This window comes from Podarcis gaigeae (genome assembly GCF_964106915.1).
Source record: "Podarcis gaigeae genome assembly, chromosome: 3".
NCBI lineage: Eukaryota > Metazoa > Chordata > Lepidosauria > Squamata > Lacertidae > Podarcis > Podarcis gaigeae.
Genome location: NC_139680.1, coordinates 101,067,923 through 101,083,288, shown reverse-complemented (window position 1 = coordinate 101,083,288; position 15,366 = coordinate 101,067,923). Strand labels below are relative to the sequence as shown.

At 43.0% G+C, this 15,366-nt stretch overlaps 1 protein-coding gene across 3 annotated transcripts in view; it reads right to left on the bottom strand.

The window, feature by feature from the left end:
- Positions 1-15,366, bottom strand: part of CAMKMT (calmodulin-lysine N-methyltransferase) — a 247,424-nt gene extending 232,058 nt beyond the window's left edge. For 2 of the 3 annotated variants that reach the window (XR_014562774.1, XM_083733738.1), the window contains exons 1-2: positions 15,236-15,366; positions 6,308-6,480 (exon numbers count right to left, since the gene is read on the bottom strand). Coding sequence is in view for 2 of the 3 variants with exons in the window: in XM_083733738.1 (XP_083589864.1) it covers positions 6,308-6,480; positions 15,236-15,355 (293 nt within the window). In the remaining variant the exon portion in view is untranslated. Of the gene's footprint in view, positions 1-6,307; positions 6,481-9,910; positions 10,041-15,235 lie in introns of those variants that run through there. The other variant, XM_083733739.1, reaches the window with a different exon arrangement.

Here is a 15,366-nt window from a genome sequence, read left to right as displayed (position 1 = left end):
TTAGGACAAAATCAAGACTACACACTTAGCAATTCAACAGTCACCATAGAAACAATAGTTCTATACAAAGGAAGGATGTTCCAACCTTCATCTCTTTCAGAGACCTAGATGTCTGCTGATGAATAAGAAACCTGCACAACTCGACTCTTCCTGTGAATAGGGCACATAGCATTCAAGCTATGCAAGGTTATTTAATCCAAGCATGTCTTTCTGATGTTCAGGCCAAAAGACAGGCAAGGATTATTCTCAACGTATCTTAGGCTTTACAAACACAAAGACAGAAAAAAAATGCGTTAACCCTAAGCACACTGATTCAGTAATACATAAAGCATTTTCTGTCAAGGTTACAATCCTATTCACACTTTCTTCAAATAAGTTCCAGTAAATCAATAGGGCTTATTTCTGAGTAGACATATTGAGGATTGCATTTTAAAGTAATTTTAGAACAGGTATGTAAATAAACAATAAACATACTTCACTTCATTTTTTTAAAAAAAATCAATTTCTTTTTAGCAGAAAGAAAAACCCCTGAATTCCCGCTCCCATGGCTTCAGAATTTTTGGAAATCTGGCATCTCCACTACCAGTGCTGTAGGTCAATTATTCTATAACTCCAAGTACTTCATAGGAGGCCTAGCCAGCTATCCACAACTTTATGATCTTTCAGTAGCCTTTTCTATGTGTAAATATGTTCCTTTAAAAACCAAGTAAGAGTCTTGTGGCTTTGTTGTTGTTGTTTAGTCGTTTAGTCATGTCCAACTCTTCGTGACCCCATGGACCAGAGCACGCCAGGCACTCCTGTCTTCCACTGCCTCCCGCAGTTTGGTCAAACTCATGCTGGTAGCTTCGACAACACTGTCCAACCATCTCGTCCTCTGTCGTCCCCTTCTCCTTGCGCCCTCCATCTTTCCCAATATCAGGGTCTTTTCCCGGGAGTGTTCTCTTCTCATGAGGTGGCCAAAGTATTGGAGCCTCAGCTTCACGATCTGTCCTTCCAGTGAGCACTCAGGGCTGATTTCCTTCAGAATGGATAGGTTTGATCTTATTGCAGTCCATGAGACTCTCAAGAGTCTCCTCCAGCACCGTAGCTAAAAAGCAACAATTCTTCGGCAATCAGCCTTCTTTATGGTCCAGCTCTCACTTCCATACATCACTACTGGGAAAACCATAGCTTTAACTATACGAACCTATGTTGGCATGGTGATCTCTCTGCCGTTTAAGATGCTGTCTAGAGAGAGTAATTGCAGAGTCCACCTTGGTTTTTCTTTTAGCTCCCCCTATATTACTGGTTATGTTTATTTGGATGGATTTGTTTTAATGTTTCACTGTTGCTCGTGTTTGGAATTGGTTATTATATTGTTTGCTGTACCCCACCTTGGCATCTGTATTGATGAAGTGCAGGTTAGAAAACCTTTTAATAACAATAAACTCCTTCTAAAACCTCTTCCATGGGCACTTGAGTTATCACAATTCTCCAGAACCATCAAGGGAAGAGACTACCACCATAAGTGCTGTGCTAATGTTTTTTTTCCAATATTTTAATTCATGAGCAAACATAGGAGAGTGGTCATAAGATAAGAGAAGACCCTCTTATGGATTAGTAAGTGGTTAAAGAATAGGAAGAAGGAATGATAATACATTTCTCACAATGGAAGGGTATATCAATGTGGTCTTCCAAGGATCTGTATTGGAACTGTGAGACAGAACTGCAAGCGCCCTCCTTGAGTAGGGACCAGAAATAGCTCCAGTATCTCCAAATTGAAATTTGCTACCACTAGTCCTCCTGCCTCTAATCTCGGGGCAAGGCTGTTACCAAGGTTCTGAGTGTTTAATTTTAGTTATGGGGATGAAGAAGCAATTAACCTCCCCGTCCCTCTCAAGGGAACTGGCAGATTGCTTGCCACATTCAGATATCCACTGACGTGTGCACAAAGTGTGAAGCCAAACAATATGGGCATGTGAGGGGAGAAATATCCCTTTGAGTCTGGCAGAAGCACACTCAAGAACCCCAACAGCCGATTTTAAAAGGTTTAAACAGGCAGGAAGAAAGAGGCATATTGGGGAGGGGGAAGGTTTGTCTATTAATCATAGTGAAGCTATTTACAAACAGGCTTCTGGTCCCCTTGCGGGCAGTGGTGGAGCTTCATGCTCTGGCACCAAGGGGCAGAGAGCAGGTGGGGGTGTGGCGCACTGCCCGCCGTGGTGTGGCACCCAACGCAGGAGGGTGGGCAGCCGCAATGGCACCCCACCGGGATTGTGCTGTCCGGGGCGGTGCGCTCCCCCCGCACTCCTCTTCCTCCGCCAGTGCTTGCAGGTAACGTAGCAGTACTGTTAGTTGGAAGGAAGTTAAGGAACAATGAACAAATGTTGGCTATAGTCCTGCTGTGAATCTTACATATGGCTAAAGCTTGATAATTTTCAGAATTTGGAACTTCTTATGACCTTGAGTGTATTAGTGTTTACAGCTAACTGAACATCTACTTTGGACTTGGTCTCAGACCTGCACATTTCTCAGTTCTAATGTTCAAGTCAGACATTTGGAAGGTCATGACAACCAGTATACAATAAAAGATGCCACTTGCCTTGCAAAACTATCTTTAAGCCTAGTGCAGCAACTCCAGCTTGGTTCATAGCATATCTGAATACACAAGTTGATCTATGTTGATAGCCCTTGAACTGATACAGCTTGCCCTTTAGACTTTTTGCCATGAGCCACAGACAACCTTGTGAACTTTCTATAGTATTTAGCCTTGTCAAGATAATTCCTGACAGCCTTAAGATGCTCAATGGGCTCTTTGCGAAACAATCCTGGGACATGGGAAAACTCAAAGCTGCCTTTATCAAGTTTCTCTGTAAAATCTGCTTTATCCTAGGGAACGTTAGCATAAAGAAGAACCATGCTCCAAACCTGGGAGTTATTACCACAAGGAACAGTTCTTCACTCGTAAGTTGTAAGAAAGATAGAACGGAGTACAGTGGAGCCTCGGGTTACGTTGCCTCTGGCTTACGTCACCCTCAGCTTGAGACTGGCGCAAACCCAGAAGTACCAGAACAGGTTAAGGGTCCACAGTGTTTGCGCATGTGCAGAAGCACTAATATAATAATAATAATAATAATTTATTATTTATACCCCACCCATCTGGCTGGGCTTCCCCAGCCACTCTGGGCGGCTTCCAACAGAAGACTAAAATACAATAACCTATTAAACATTAAAAGCTTCCCTAAACAGGGCTGTCTTCAGGTGTCTTCTAAAAGTTTGGTAGTTATTTTTCTCTTTGCCATCTGGTGGTAGGCCGTTCTACAGGGCGGGTGCCACTACCAAGAAGGCCCTCTGCCTGGTTCCCTGTAACTTGGCTTCTCGTAGCAATGGAACCGCCAGAAGGCCCTCGGCGCTGGACCTCAATATCCGGGCAGAACGATGGAGGTGGACACACTCCTTCAGAGATGCTAAATCACACGCACGCGTGCACAGATCCTTGCCATAACTCGAGGTTCCACTGTAATGTTAAAAGTGTGCAATATTAAAAACTAGCAACCGTGTACCCAGCGTTGCTCTGGTGGGGGAAGTGCACTTTTGAATCAGTTGCTAAAATTGGCAATTATGAAAGATTTGGTCTACCATCTTGATTCAAAATGGCACCCAACCATTCATAAACATAGACAAAGCAATCACTATTCAAAAAAGTATGATGATCTCTCCAGAGGCACCCAAATCAGCAGTTTGACATCACCACACCAATTAGACAATAATATCTTCAAAGGTACCCAAACTGGAGCAGATTGGAATGGTTCAGTCTGCCATGTGTATTCAAAGTAGTGGTGGGTCCATTTACCACAATGCAGCAGCCATGGAAGCCAGATAAGCTACAGTAAAGGAGTAGGAGGCAGCAGGGCAGTTAAGGAGTAGGAGGCGGCAGGACAGCTGGAGCCTGAACCAGACTTAGGCAGGACACACTGCTGGCTATGATGTGAAAAGCAGGGACGGCAGAAGGGCAAGTCCAAGCAGACCTGGCACAGCAGCTAAGCACATGCAGCAGCGCTGCAGGAATTGTGCACCAAGGGTTCATTTGTCCTGGCTGCAAGGGTCTGCTTCACCAATATGTTTCTTACAGGGTATGTGTTTGCAAAGCAGCACCCAGCAGGACTGATTTCTCCTGCTCTCTGCACTGTGGTCAGGAGGTCCTTCTCCTCCCTCGCTCCTGACAATATAGGATTTTTTAAACCTTAATAAAACATTGAACTCTGAATCAATTCTGGGCTGCATCCAAATCAGGTACTCCCAGGTCAGATCAGGGCCCTAGATCAGGGTGTGTGTAAAGCTGTAAAATTACATTATCCATTTATAAATTTCAATAATTGGGAGGTTCTTCGAATTCCTGGGCAACTTCAGCTAATATTTAATAAGATGTACTTCAAATTAAACTTTATATGTGTATGTCCTTTTCCACTAAGAACTGGTGCCATTCAATGATTTCTCAGTTGTGTAAACTCAGTCAGATCCTCCGGAACAATACCTTCTGGGCAGGAAATATAAAACTCAGCATCCACAGCAGGCTTAATAAGGGGCTACAGGAAAAAAGTATAGCCTTCAGGTTGTTTAAGCTACTGCTGTCCTGCTATGAAGTACAAGCTTCAGAAGTGTGTGGAGTCAAATAAATGATAGAAAGAAAACTATAAATCTAACTTTGGTAACTCATTTATCAAGTGCTTTATCAGGACTGTCAAAATCTTGTACAGTAATAGTTCCCGCAGGGTTTTATAGCTGCTTTTTGCGAGCTGTTGCATCAGAAGTTTCAGTGGGATTCCACAGCATGTTCAAATTCTCCTTGCTGAGAACATCTCTCTGTTTGGCCATCAAATGTATTCTGACATTTTCCGATAGCCAGTTTACTATGAGAGAAAGCTGGATTATGGAAAAATATATTAATATAAAAAATGCCATAGAGACAAGATGAGGAGATGGATTGTAATCTTTATGGTAGTACCAAGAGTGGAACTAAAATGATTGCAGCAAACAAGTGTAACTAAACTCAGATTGTCATTAAACTGCTCAGAGGGATCCATTTCAGGTGAAAAAATAATAATTGGGCAAGGGTGATTTCACCTGTGCTTGCATTTGATGGCACAGGTGTCCAGGCCTGGCCTTGTGAAGAAGGCCGTGGGGCATGGTGGCAAGACAGGTCAGATGCAGTAAGTATGCAACTTACTCTGACAAATGATAGAAGTGGTCTGCTTCCAGTCTACCTCTCCAAGTCTCTATTCCTTTTGTGAGAACAGGCAGCCCTGTTCAGGGAAGTTTTAAATCTGTGATATTTTAGTGTATTTCTGGTTTTTATGGAAGCCGCCCAGAGTGGCTGGGGAAACCCAGCCAGATGGGCGGGGTACAAATAATAAATTATTATTATTATTATGTATCCTTTAAGGCCAACCCTCTGGCCTGCAGACGGGCATTTCTGGGCTCCCTGGCATCCCACCTGGTGCACTCACTACATGATAAGGACAGCAAGTAGATTGGGAGGAAGGTGAAGGCACAGATCAAGATACCCAGTCTGGCTCCATACTTAGCTAATGACTCTGCAGCCTCTACAGTATTTTGGTCACTTTTGGACTCTGGGGACATGACACCAGGTCTGCCACCATCACATCTAGTTCCATCCTTAGGGCAAACACCATGTTGCATTTACACACTTGAACATGAACCCAATAGCTAGCTCCTTTACATTTGGGAGGAAGATTTGGTGCACAAAATTGGCAAGGGGTACATAGTATTCTCCCTTCCTGCCACATCTCTGCTCCAAACCACTCCCAAGTCACTTTCCCCTTTATAGTTCCAAATTCTCTGCATAAACACAAAAATCAGCTCAAATATGTGTTTTGTGAGAATGCAACCAGTGCAAGAAGTTAGACAGCAAACCAGTGCAAGTAGATAAATAGGTACTGCTGTGGCGGGAAGGTACACATGTACCAGCAGTACCTATTTATCTACTTGCACTGGTATGCTTTCTGTCTTCTAAGTTGGCAGAAGCTGGGACAGAACAACGGGAGCTCACCCTGTCGTGTGGATGTGAACTGCCAACCTTCCGATCAGCAAGCCCATGAGCCTCGGTGGTTTAGACCACAGCAATGCATATTGAACTGGACAAAGCAAATTCAACTGAATACTGAAATTCATATACTGTAATGATTTCATCAAATCTTAAGATGTGACTAAATTATTTAAACTACTAAAAATGAAAATTGAAAGGGGAAAATCAAAAGTGACATGTGGCAGGCATAGACAGTACCTGCAAAAACAGAAGAATACTTACTTCAAGGATATACTGTATTCAGGATAATAGATGCTTTTGTACTGAAGCCAGGTTCCTTGGTCATCTGCCACCCTTCTCTCCTCTTCTGTTACTGAGAAGAGACTGAATGAAGCAAATCTCCTTACTGATACTTGTGGAAGGTGAACATTCTTCAAATGTTTTTTCTTCAGAACCTTTGGTTAAAAAAAAAAAGTCATGAAAATTTAACCACTTACAATATAGCGCTTTAATGCTCAAAAGCAATTATTCAAATTGAAAATGTCTCACACCGAGGTAATTGCAAGCTAGCAGCTATTGTTGACATCTTTATAACCATGAAAGTAATGTAATGCAATACACACTACAAGGACACAGGAATGTTGAAGCTGTGTGGGCGGATGTGGGATAGGATGGCAACCCAAAACTAGAAGCGTGGGGAGCAAGTACAGGAGCAATGTAGGTAAGATGGCAATGACACAATGTCATCATGCTGAATTTGTCTTAAGTTAGTCAATCTAGATCAAGGATGGGGAACCTGTGGTCCTCCAGATTTTGTTGGATGCCCATCAGCCCCAACCAACATGACCAGGGATAGGAACAAAAGAAAAGCCCTGCTGGATAAGCTCAAAGGCCCATCTAGTCCAGCATTCTGTTTTCACAAAAGTTAACCAGATACCTATGGGAAGCCCCCAAGGAGGACCACAGTACAAAAGCAGGATGGTGGAAGTTGGGAGCCCCACACCATCTGGAGGGCCATAGGTTCCCCAACCCTGATCTGATAACCAGGGCTACACAGTTTATGAAAAACATTCTCTCTTATTTGGTTAATAAGGACTTTGCATACCTCCTAAAAGTCAGTCTTTCAGCTAATTAAAAATCTGTTTCACATAATCTTTTTTTTTTTTATGGCAGAAATGCCTAATCAAGTTTAACTCAAGTTCAATTAACACCGCAATCCTATCCTCAAATTATGCTGGTTGGCCAAGAATAGGATTGCTACTAAACACTCTGCATAAGCACAATACAGCTTACAATTTTATTGGTAGTGCTGTCTTGTGGCATGGTGATGTGCCGTTGTCTCTGCTGACTCTCTGTCGGGACCTCAGCCATTGGGAGATGCAAAGCCTCTCCTGAAGGAAGTTCAACCCCTTGGAGAATCAACTCGCAAGTGGACTATTGATACCAGTTATGTCCAGTGCTTAAGTCAAAGCCACTTACATCTGTAATCAATAAGTTGTGACCTAATTTGAACCAAAGAATGTTGTTACGTGTGGTCATTTAATTGTTGATGCCCGGGAAGCGGGGTGTTCACAGGGCCTGGGTGCGCAACTCAAAGTTATGCCTGCATTTGTGTTGCTTGGAGTTACACGCACATAATCTGTGTGGAATAACTGGTAGCGCACCAAGATTTGACCCTTTCTTCTGTGAAGCCTATAATCTCTGGGTCTGATGTGCAGGCGTCCTACCCACTGGAATAACTGGTAGCGCACCAAGATTTGACCCTTTCTTCTGTGAAGCCTATAATCTCTGGGTCTGATGTGCAGGCGTCCTACCCACTGGAATAACTGGTAGCGCACCAAGATTTGACCCTTTCTTCTGTGAAGCCTATAATCTCTGGGTCTGATGTGCAGGCGTCCTACCCTATTCCTTCTTTGTCTAGCCCTGAAAAATATGACTAATGTGGTGGCAACATTGGGAGCAACACTGTTTGGTGAGTGGCAACAGAGTTATAAGGCATGCTATGAGAGTGGTTGGCATTTTTATATTGCCACTTTTTCTCCTATATTTGTACTTTTGACACTACTACTGGGAGAGTTTAGGACCCAAATTAGTTATGTCAATCTAAATTCCAATATATTGACAGCCCTCTTAAATAGGCCATAGGGTTGCTCTGCCCATCGAGCAAAACTCTAGGATCAAATGAAATCTCTCATTATAAAGCTTTCAATTATCAACATTTCAGCAAGACACAGGGAAAAACAGGTTAACCATAACAGTAGCTATGTTATAAAAACTGATAGTATGGAAGTGCATTAACATTTTGTGTTTTTCAATCTCTTCAAAGCATTTACAAACCTCATTTTTTCTACTGCCCTGTGGTATAAACCGTTTAGCTGTTTTAGAAACAAAGATGAAAAAGCAAAAGGTGACAAACCTGTTCAAGGCTGGCTAACATAAGGCTTTGAAAAGGTTGAGAGACAGTGTTCTCTGTTTACATGATGCCCTCTGAGTGAACTTCAAGGATCACTAACTTACCTTATACAGCCATTCTAAATGAATGCGCCCCAGGGACCCTTACAACAAGCACATTATCCAGAAAAGCAAATGAGAATGGTCACTAAGGAAACAGACAAGCACAAGAAATAAAGAAAGCTGATCCATAAAGCTATAACCTAAATTCTTGACTAGTTCCAACTGTAGAAAATGAATGGGAAGTATTTCATTTGATAGTATTGGGCGGTCATTTATTTTTTTTTAAAGAGCTGCAGAAATACTGGCATTCTCCCAACTATTTGCATCCGAAATAAAGGTGGTGTTTGGTATCTAATGCATTTTCCTTTACATTCATTTGAATGAGTTCTGGCTTAATTTATCATTTTAAAACAAGTATTATTTTAATTCACCTGCAGACATGCCTTTTTTTTTTTAATCCATTCTGAAATGTCCTGTGAAGAGTGAGGCATGCTTAAGCTTGCAGTGCCCAGTATAAAACTTATGACAAAGTATATAATATCATTGATTAATTAGAATCTATGCAGACCACAAAAATCGTTTATGGATTCAAGTCATGTTTGCAAAAAGTGTTAAGCCATAAACTATGGTTTAGTAATGCTCCCATTTGTTTCTCCCTTCTTATGAGCTGGTAATCAAACTATGCAGTGGATAGCTTAACATGAAGTTCAAGCAGCGGGATCGTGCTTTGTTCCATCTTAACAAATCACAACAGGCAACCAGCCCTAAACCATGGTTTGATTTTGGCTTAGCAACCGCGGTTTGTTAAAACCTAGCAACCCACAATCCCAGATCTGTGTGTCATATCTTTGTGATATGCTGAGCCCCTCACACAAAGGGAGGTGCAAAGCAGGAGAGGTTGGGCTGTATGCAGCAACACACTTTTCAGGCACATAATTTATGGCTTTGCATTATATGCAAACACAGTCTTTGTGGCAAACATTGTGAGAATGGTAGAAGTGCCTATCTCGTAGATTTATGGGGTAAAATCAAGCATATTAGTAGAGTGGAGTGGATAAATATGGAAGTGGGTATGATTACACGGACTGGAATAAAAGTCCAAGTCTGAGTGTGTATTTTCACAAAACATGCAGAGCTACCTTCACATCTAGAAGGAAGCTGTAGGAAAGAAAAATAAGTTAAGGGTGAAATGCTAGTAACTGCTGCTGACCACGACATCACTGAGCAAAATTATAGTAGTGCATTCCTGCGGAGCCCTAAACTATCAAGCAGCAGCTATATAAAATCTATGTTTATGGGGTATGAACCAGTAAAAGCAAGAAATCTGCGTCATAACAAGCAGCATATGGTTCAAAAGCTGGATGCCTGAAAGATACTCAAGCCACACACTGTAAACCTAGAAGATGCAGCAATGTGGGATATCGTTTTTACCTTCATCAACTTGACACATGATCCTTATTCACTGACAAGATTTTGTATCATCATTCTTATTGGAAGAAATGTTTTGCCATTATATGATCAAGATCAAAGTGATGAATGTATGAACCTCCAGGAGACACAACTTGCAGAGGTTAAGTAAATGTTCTTCAAAAATATCCATTATGTTATTTTCTGTTGAAAGAACCAAGAATGTGGTTCAAGGACTGTTCTGCACTTTTGTTGGTGTTCTATAATTTTTTTATCCACTTCAGCTCTCATTGCTAGGACACCCTGTTTCATTAATTTCATTTCAGTATTTATAGGCCACTTTTCAGGGCTTAGGGACGCAGGTGGCGCTGTGGGTTAAAGCCTCAGTGCCTAGGACTTGCCGATCGAAAGGTCGGCGGTTCAAATCCCTGCGGCGGGGTGCGCTCCCGCTACTCGGTCCCAGCGCCTGCCAACCTAGCAGTTCGAAAGCACCTCCAGGTGCAAGTAGATAAATAGGGACCGCTTACCAGCGGGAAGGTAAACGGCGTTTCCGTGTGCGGCTCTGGCTCGCCAGATGCAGCTTTGTCACGCTGGCCACGTGACCCGGAAGTGTCTCCGGACAGCGCTGGCCCCTGGCCTCTTAAGTGAGATGGGCGCACAACCCCAGAGTCTGTCAAGACTGGCCCGTACGGGCAGGGGTACCTTTACCTTTACCTTTCAGGGCTAACCCTGTCAAGGCAGGCTCATAACAAATTAAAAGCTTAAATTACAAAATAAGAAGTGTGTTGGTAAGCAGCGTCATCGTAGAAATAACTGATCTGTGAATTGTGTTTATGTCAGGCATTCGTTTTTCATTGCTATACAATATTAGCACAATTTAAATGAAGCCCTTTCTTGTTTGTTGGTCTAGAAGTGGTCCAGAAAAGCAGTAAGCCATACAGAAGACTAGTCTCACAGATGAATGATTTCACCACACTATATTCTATAACTTTTCCCCCTTGGTTCAAGGACACAGAGTTGAAAGCCACACAGCTATATTTCAAAACTAAGAAGTCTGGTCCTTCTTGGCTGTTGTTTTCAGAAATACTCTGCTTAATCTAGGCCTCTCACCTTTTGTGTGTGGTGGCACGGTTTATGCTTCTTTTAAACTTATTTTCTGTTTACACATTTTATTGTTATGGTTTTTCATTTTGATTGTCCTAAGACTCTTTGGGAGTGAACAGCAGGAAAACAAATTACAGTAGTTAATATTTAATTAAATGCAATATTTTAATAGGTTATAATTCCTACTATTCCAACAAAGGCTTGCAGGCACTGGACTGCTTGCCCCTGGTGTAACTTCATGCATTTCTAAAATTTCTGTCCACAGGTATGCATCTGAATAGGATACATTCTTATTAACTCTACTTTTGGAGAAACAGGTACTATTACCCACTGTGAGACATTCATTTTAAAGTGGTGTAATTATACTATTTAAGATTAATTGTGGTTATATATTTAAAAAGTAGTAAAAGTTAATTTGGTTAGTTACTCCCAGTATCCATCACAGGATTTAAGAAAGCTGTGGTAACTAGCATAAGGACTGATAAATGTAATTTTGATATTGGGCTTCTAATGAAACAGGAGCTTGCTACATTGTGACAGTTTAGCTCAGGTTGAATTCTGATAGGCTGAGTATAATCGGCTACTGCTCCAAAATCATGGGCCCATTTGTCAATTTTGGACTTGCAGAAGGGAGTCATTAATCCCATAGGAACTTTTAATAAACGTGAGCATACATTCTAATCAACATAGGTTTTACTTTTGAATTGCAGCTGGTTCACATGTGGCATATAGATAATTTGATTTCCTAGCACTTGAGAAATAGCAGATAAACTTTCCCATTGTGCTTGAAACTTCATATCACCCAATGTCAACTTAGTCTGTGACACTGGAATGATATATTAACTCATTAAATGATCCAAGTTATTTAACTATGCAGCTCATGCTTCTGCAAATAAACCCTTACAACTAATAAAATGCACAACCCAATTTAATAATAATAATAATAATAATAATAACAACAACAATAAAAATAATCAACCACCCTTCGTCCATAGATCTCAGGGCAGTTCACAACATCAAAAATACAATTTAAGTAACACTTGCACAAACAGTGTTTATTCTTTTGACCATAACCACTTAAGAAGGTTGAAGGATATCTAATATTGTACAACACTCTTTATTAACTGATAAGACTTTCCTCATAGAAACTTACATACTTCTTGAAACTTCTTAATAACATCTTGCCTAAAAGCTCACATTTCACTACAGTGACATATAAATTTGCCAATTCTTAAACTTTGTGCTACAGAGTATTTAAGGTTCTTTTTCAGGCACTTAGGAGAACGCAAGGAGAGCCTGTGGATCAAGCCAATGGCCCATCTTAGTCCAGCATCCTGTTCTCACAGTGCCTGACCAAATTCCTGTGGGAAATCCCCAAGCAGGACCCAAGCACAAGAGCACTCTGCCCTCCTGTGGTTTCTAGCACCTGGTATTCAGAAGCTTTTTTGCCTCTGACCATGGAGAAAGAGCACAGCAATCATGGCTAGTTGCTGCTGATAGTCTTCTTCTCCATGAATTTCTCTAATCCTTTGTGACCATTGCTGCTTCTTGTTTAACTATGCGTTATGTAAGGAAGTACTTTCTTTTATTTGTCCTCAATCTTCCAACATTCAGCGCCATTGGATGTCCACGAGTTCTAGTGGTATGAGAGAGATAAAAAGGTAAAGGGAACCCTGACCATTAGGTCCAGTCGTTACCGACTCTGGGGTTGCGCGCTCATCTCGCTCTATAGGCCGAGGGAGCTGGCGTTTGTCCGCAGACAGCTTCCGGGTCATGTGGCCAGCATGGCTAAGCCGCTTCTGGTGAACCAGAGCAGCACACAGAAACACCGTTTACCTTCCCACCGGTAAGGTGGGATCTACTTGCACATGACATGTTTTCGAACTGCTAGGTTGGCAGGAGCAGGGACCGAGCAACGGGAGCTCACCCCGTCATGGGGATTCGAACCGCCAACCTTCTGATCAGCAAGTCCTAGGCTCTGTGGTTTAACCCACAGCGCCACCCGCGTCCCTACGAGAGAGATAGAGAGAAACATTTCTCTATCCTCCTCTTGACTTTTCTCTAAACTAAAAGTAAAGGAACCCCTGACCATTAGGTCCAGTCGTAGCCGACCCTGGGGTTGTGGCGTTCATCTCGCTTTATTGGCCAAGGAGGCGGTGTACAGCTTCCAGGTCATGTGGCCAGCATGATTAAGCCGCTTCTGGCGAACCAGAGCAGTGCACGGAAACGCTGTTTACCTTCCCGCTGGAGCGGTACCTATTTATCTACTTGCACTTTGACGTACTTTCGAATTGCTAGGTTGGCAGGAGCAACGGGAGCTCACCCCGTCCCGGGGATTCAAACCACCAACCTTCTGATCGGCAAGTCCTAGGCTCTGTGGTTTAACCCACAGTGCCACCCACGTCCCATTTCTCTAAACTAAAAAGTCCCAAATGCTGCAAACTTTCTGCATAGGGGAGTTGCTCCATCCTCCTTGATAATTTAAGTTGCCCTTTTCTGAACGTTTCCTAATTATACAGTATCCTTTCTGAGGAGATGCAACCACACAGCGCTTCAGGAGACATGATGCTGACAGTGGTGCAAAGGTTCTCCACACAATGCACCTTTGCGAGTGGCTCCCACACATTGTGGCAGCCATGGGGAGCAGCTGTGCCCTGCAACTATAACAGGGATCAGCTTCGAAGGGCGGTATTTTGACTGACAAAAGGCTCAGTGCCACAGATCATTTGCACACAAAAAATACACCGCATTTCCCACTTATTTACTTAGAATATTGTTACCCACTTTTCATTGTTACTGCAATATCAGAACGGGTCACAGAAAAGCCAAACAGAGATATAGAATAAAATCCAACAACAAAATTGTCACAGTGCTCATTAAAAGCAACTTAAACACAGTAACAGCAATTTCAGCACTCATATCCACTGAACTCTCTACAGCTCACTGAAGAGTGGGAGGAGGTTGATCTTTTAACTACTCTCTTGCCTAGCAACATGGGTGAGTAAACCAGAAAAGCAATACACTACACTAAAATATTAGAGAACGGCTGTTCTGGACAGCCAACGCGATTTAGTAGTTAGAACAGCTTTTTTGCATATGCTGGCTGGGACTGATGGGGTTTGTATTCCAAAATATCTGGAGGGAAGCAGGTTGGAATGGGCAGGGTTAGTTAGAGAATGGGTAGGCAAACTAAGGCCTGGGGGCCAGATCCGGCCCAATCACCTTCTAAATCCGGCCTGCAGATCGGGAATCAGCGTGTTTTTACATGAGTAGAATGTATGCTTTTATTTAAAATGCATCTCTGGGTTATTTTTGTGGGGCATAGGAATTCATTCATTTTTTTCCTTCAAAATATAGTCCGGCCCCCGCACAAGGTCTGAGGGACAGTGGACCAGCCCCCTGCTGAAAAGGTTTGCAGACCCCTGAGTTAGAGGGTTGCATCAGGGCTGGGAAGATTTGAGACAAGAGTCACCATTCAGCTATGAATGGGCAACCTTGAGTCCAATACTCTCCTTCAACCTAACCTACTTCACAGGGTTGTTGCAAGGATAGAAACGTTGACTAGAACAACGGACATCCACCTGGAGCACCTTGAAGGGTGGGATAAAAATTTAAAATAAATGATATTACTAACAGAAACAGCAAGTTTGGCCATGCCTGGTAGCATGGTGCTGATAATTGCTAAGATTGCAGGTTCAATCCCAGTATGGGACAGCTGCATTGCAGGGGGTTGGACTAGATCAGTGGTTCCCAACCTTTTTTTTGGCCATGCCCCACCTAAGCATCTCTAAAATCCTGATTCCGCCCCCCCCCCCCCATATAATTCTTATTATTCAAAAAGTGAACTATTTACGTGAAGGAAGCCTATAAGGCCACCATTCACTGTTAATAACTCATTCTCTCCCCCCCTTGAAAATCAATTGCCCCCCTTGAAAATCAAATCGCCCCCCCACCTGTGGGGCGTGTGCCCCACGTTGGGAACCACGGAACTACACGGTCCTCCTCGGGGTCCCTTCCAACTTTGCGTGAAGTCATGCCCTTATCTCATTTCCCCACCACCACCCCCGTCCCTGAAATGGGGCTCTCCTCGCGGGACACTGTGAAAAATAAAAGTGAAATGATGACGGCGGAAGCCCTTCGCCGACCAAGAAGGTCTAGAGAGAGACGGAGAGACAGGCAGGACCCCCTGACGATGAGGATGGTGAGGAGGATAACGACGTCCCTGGCTGGGAAAGGGAAAGGTACCTGTCTGAGGAGCACCCAGCGGGCTTTGGCGGCTGCTTGCCGGCTTCCTTCCCGGGCTCCTCCGGCGTCTCCCTCCTCTCCTTCTGCCTGACACCTGTCAGCTGGGGGAGAAGCGCTCATGGCGGGAGCGG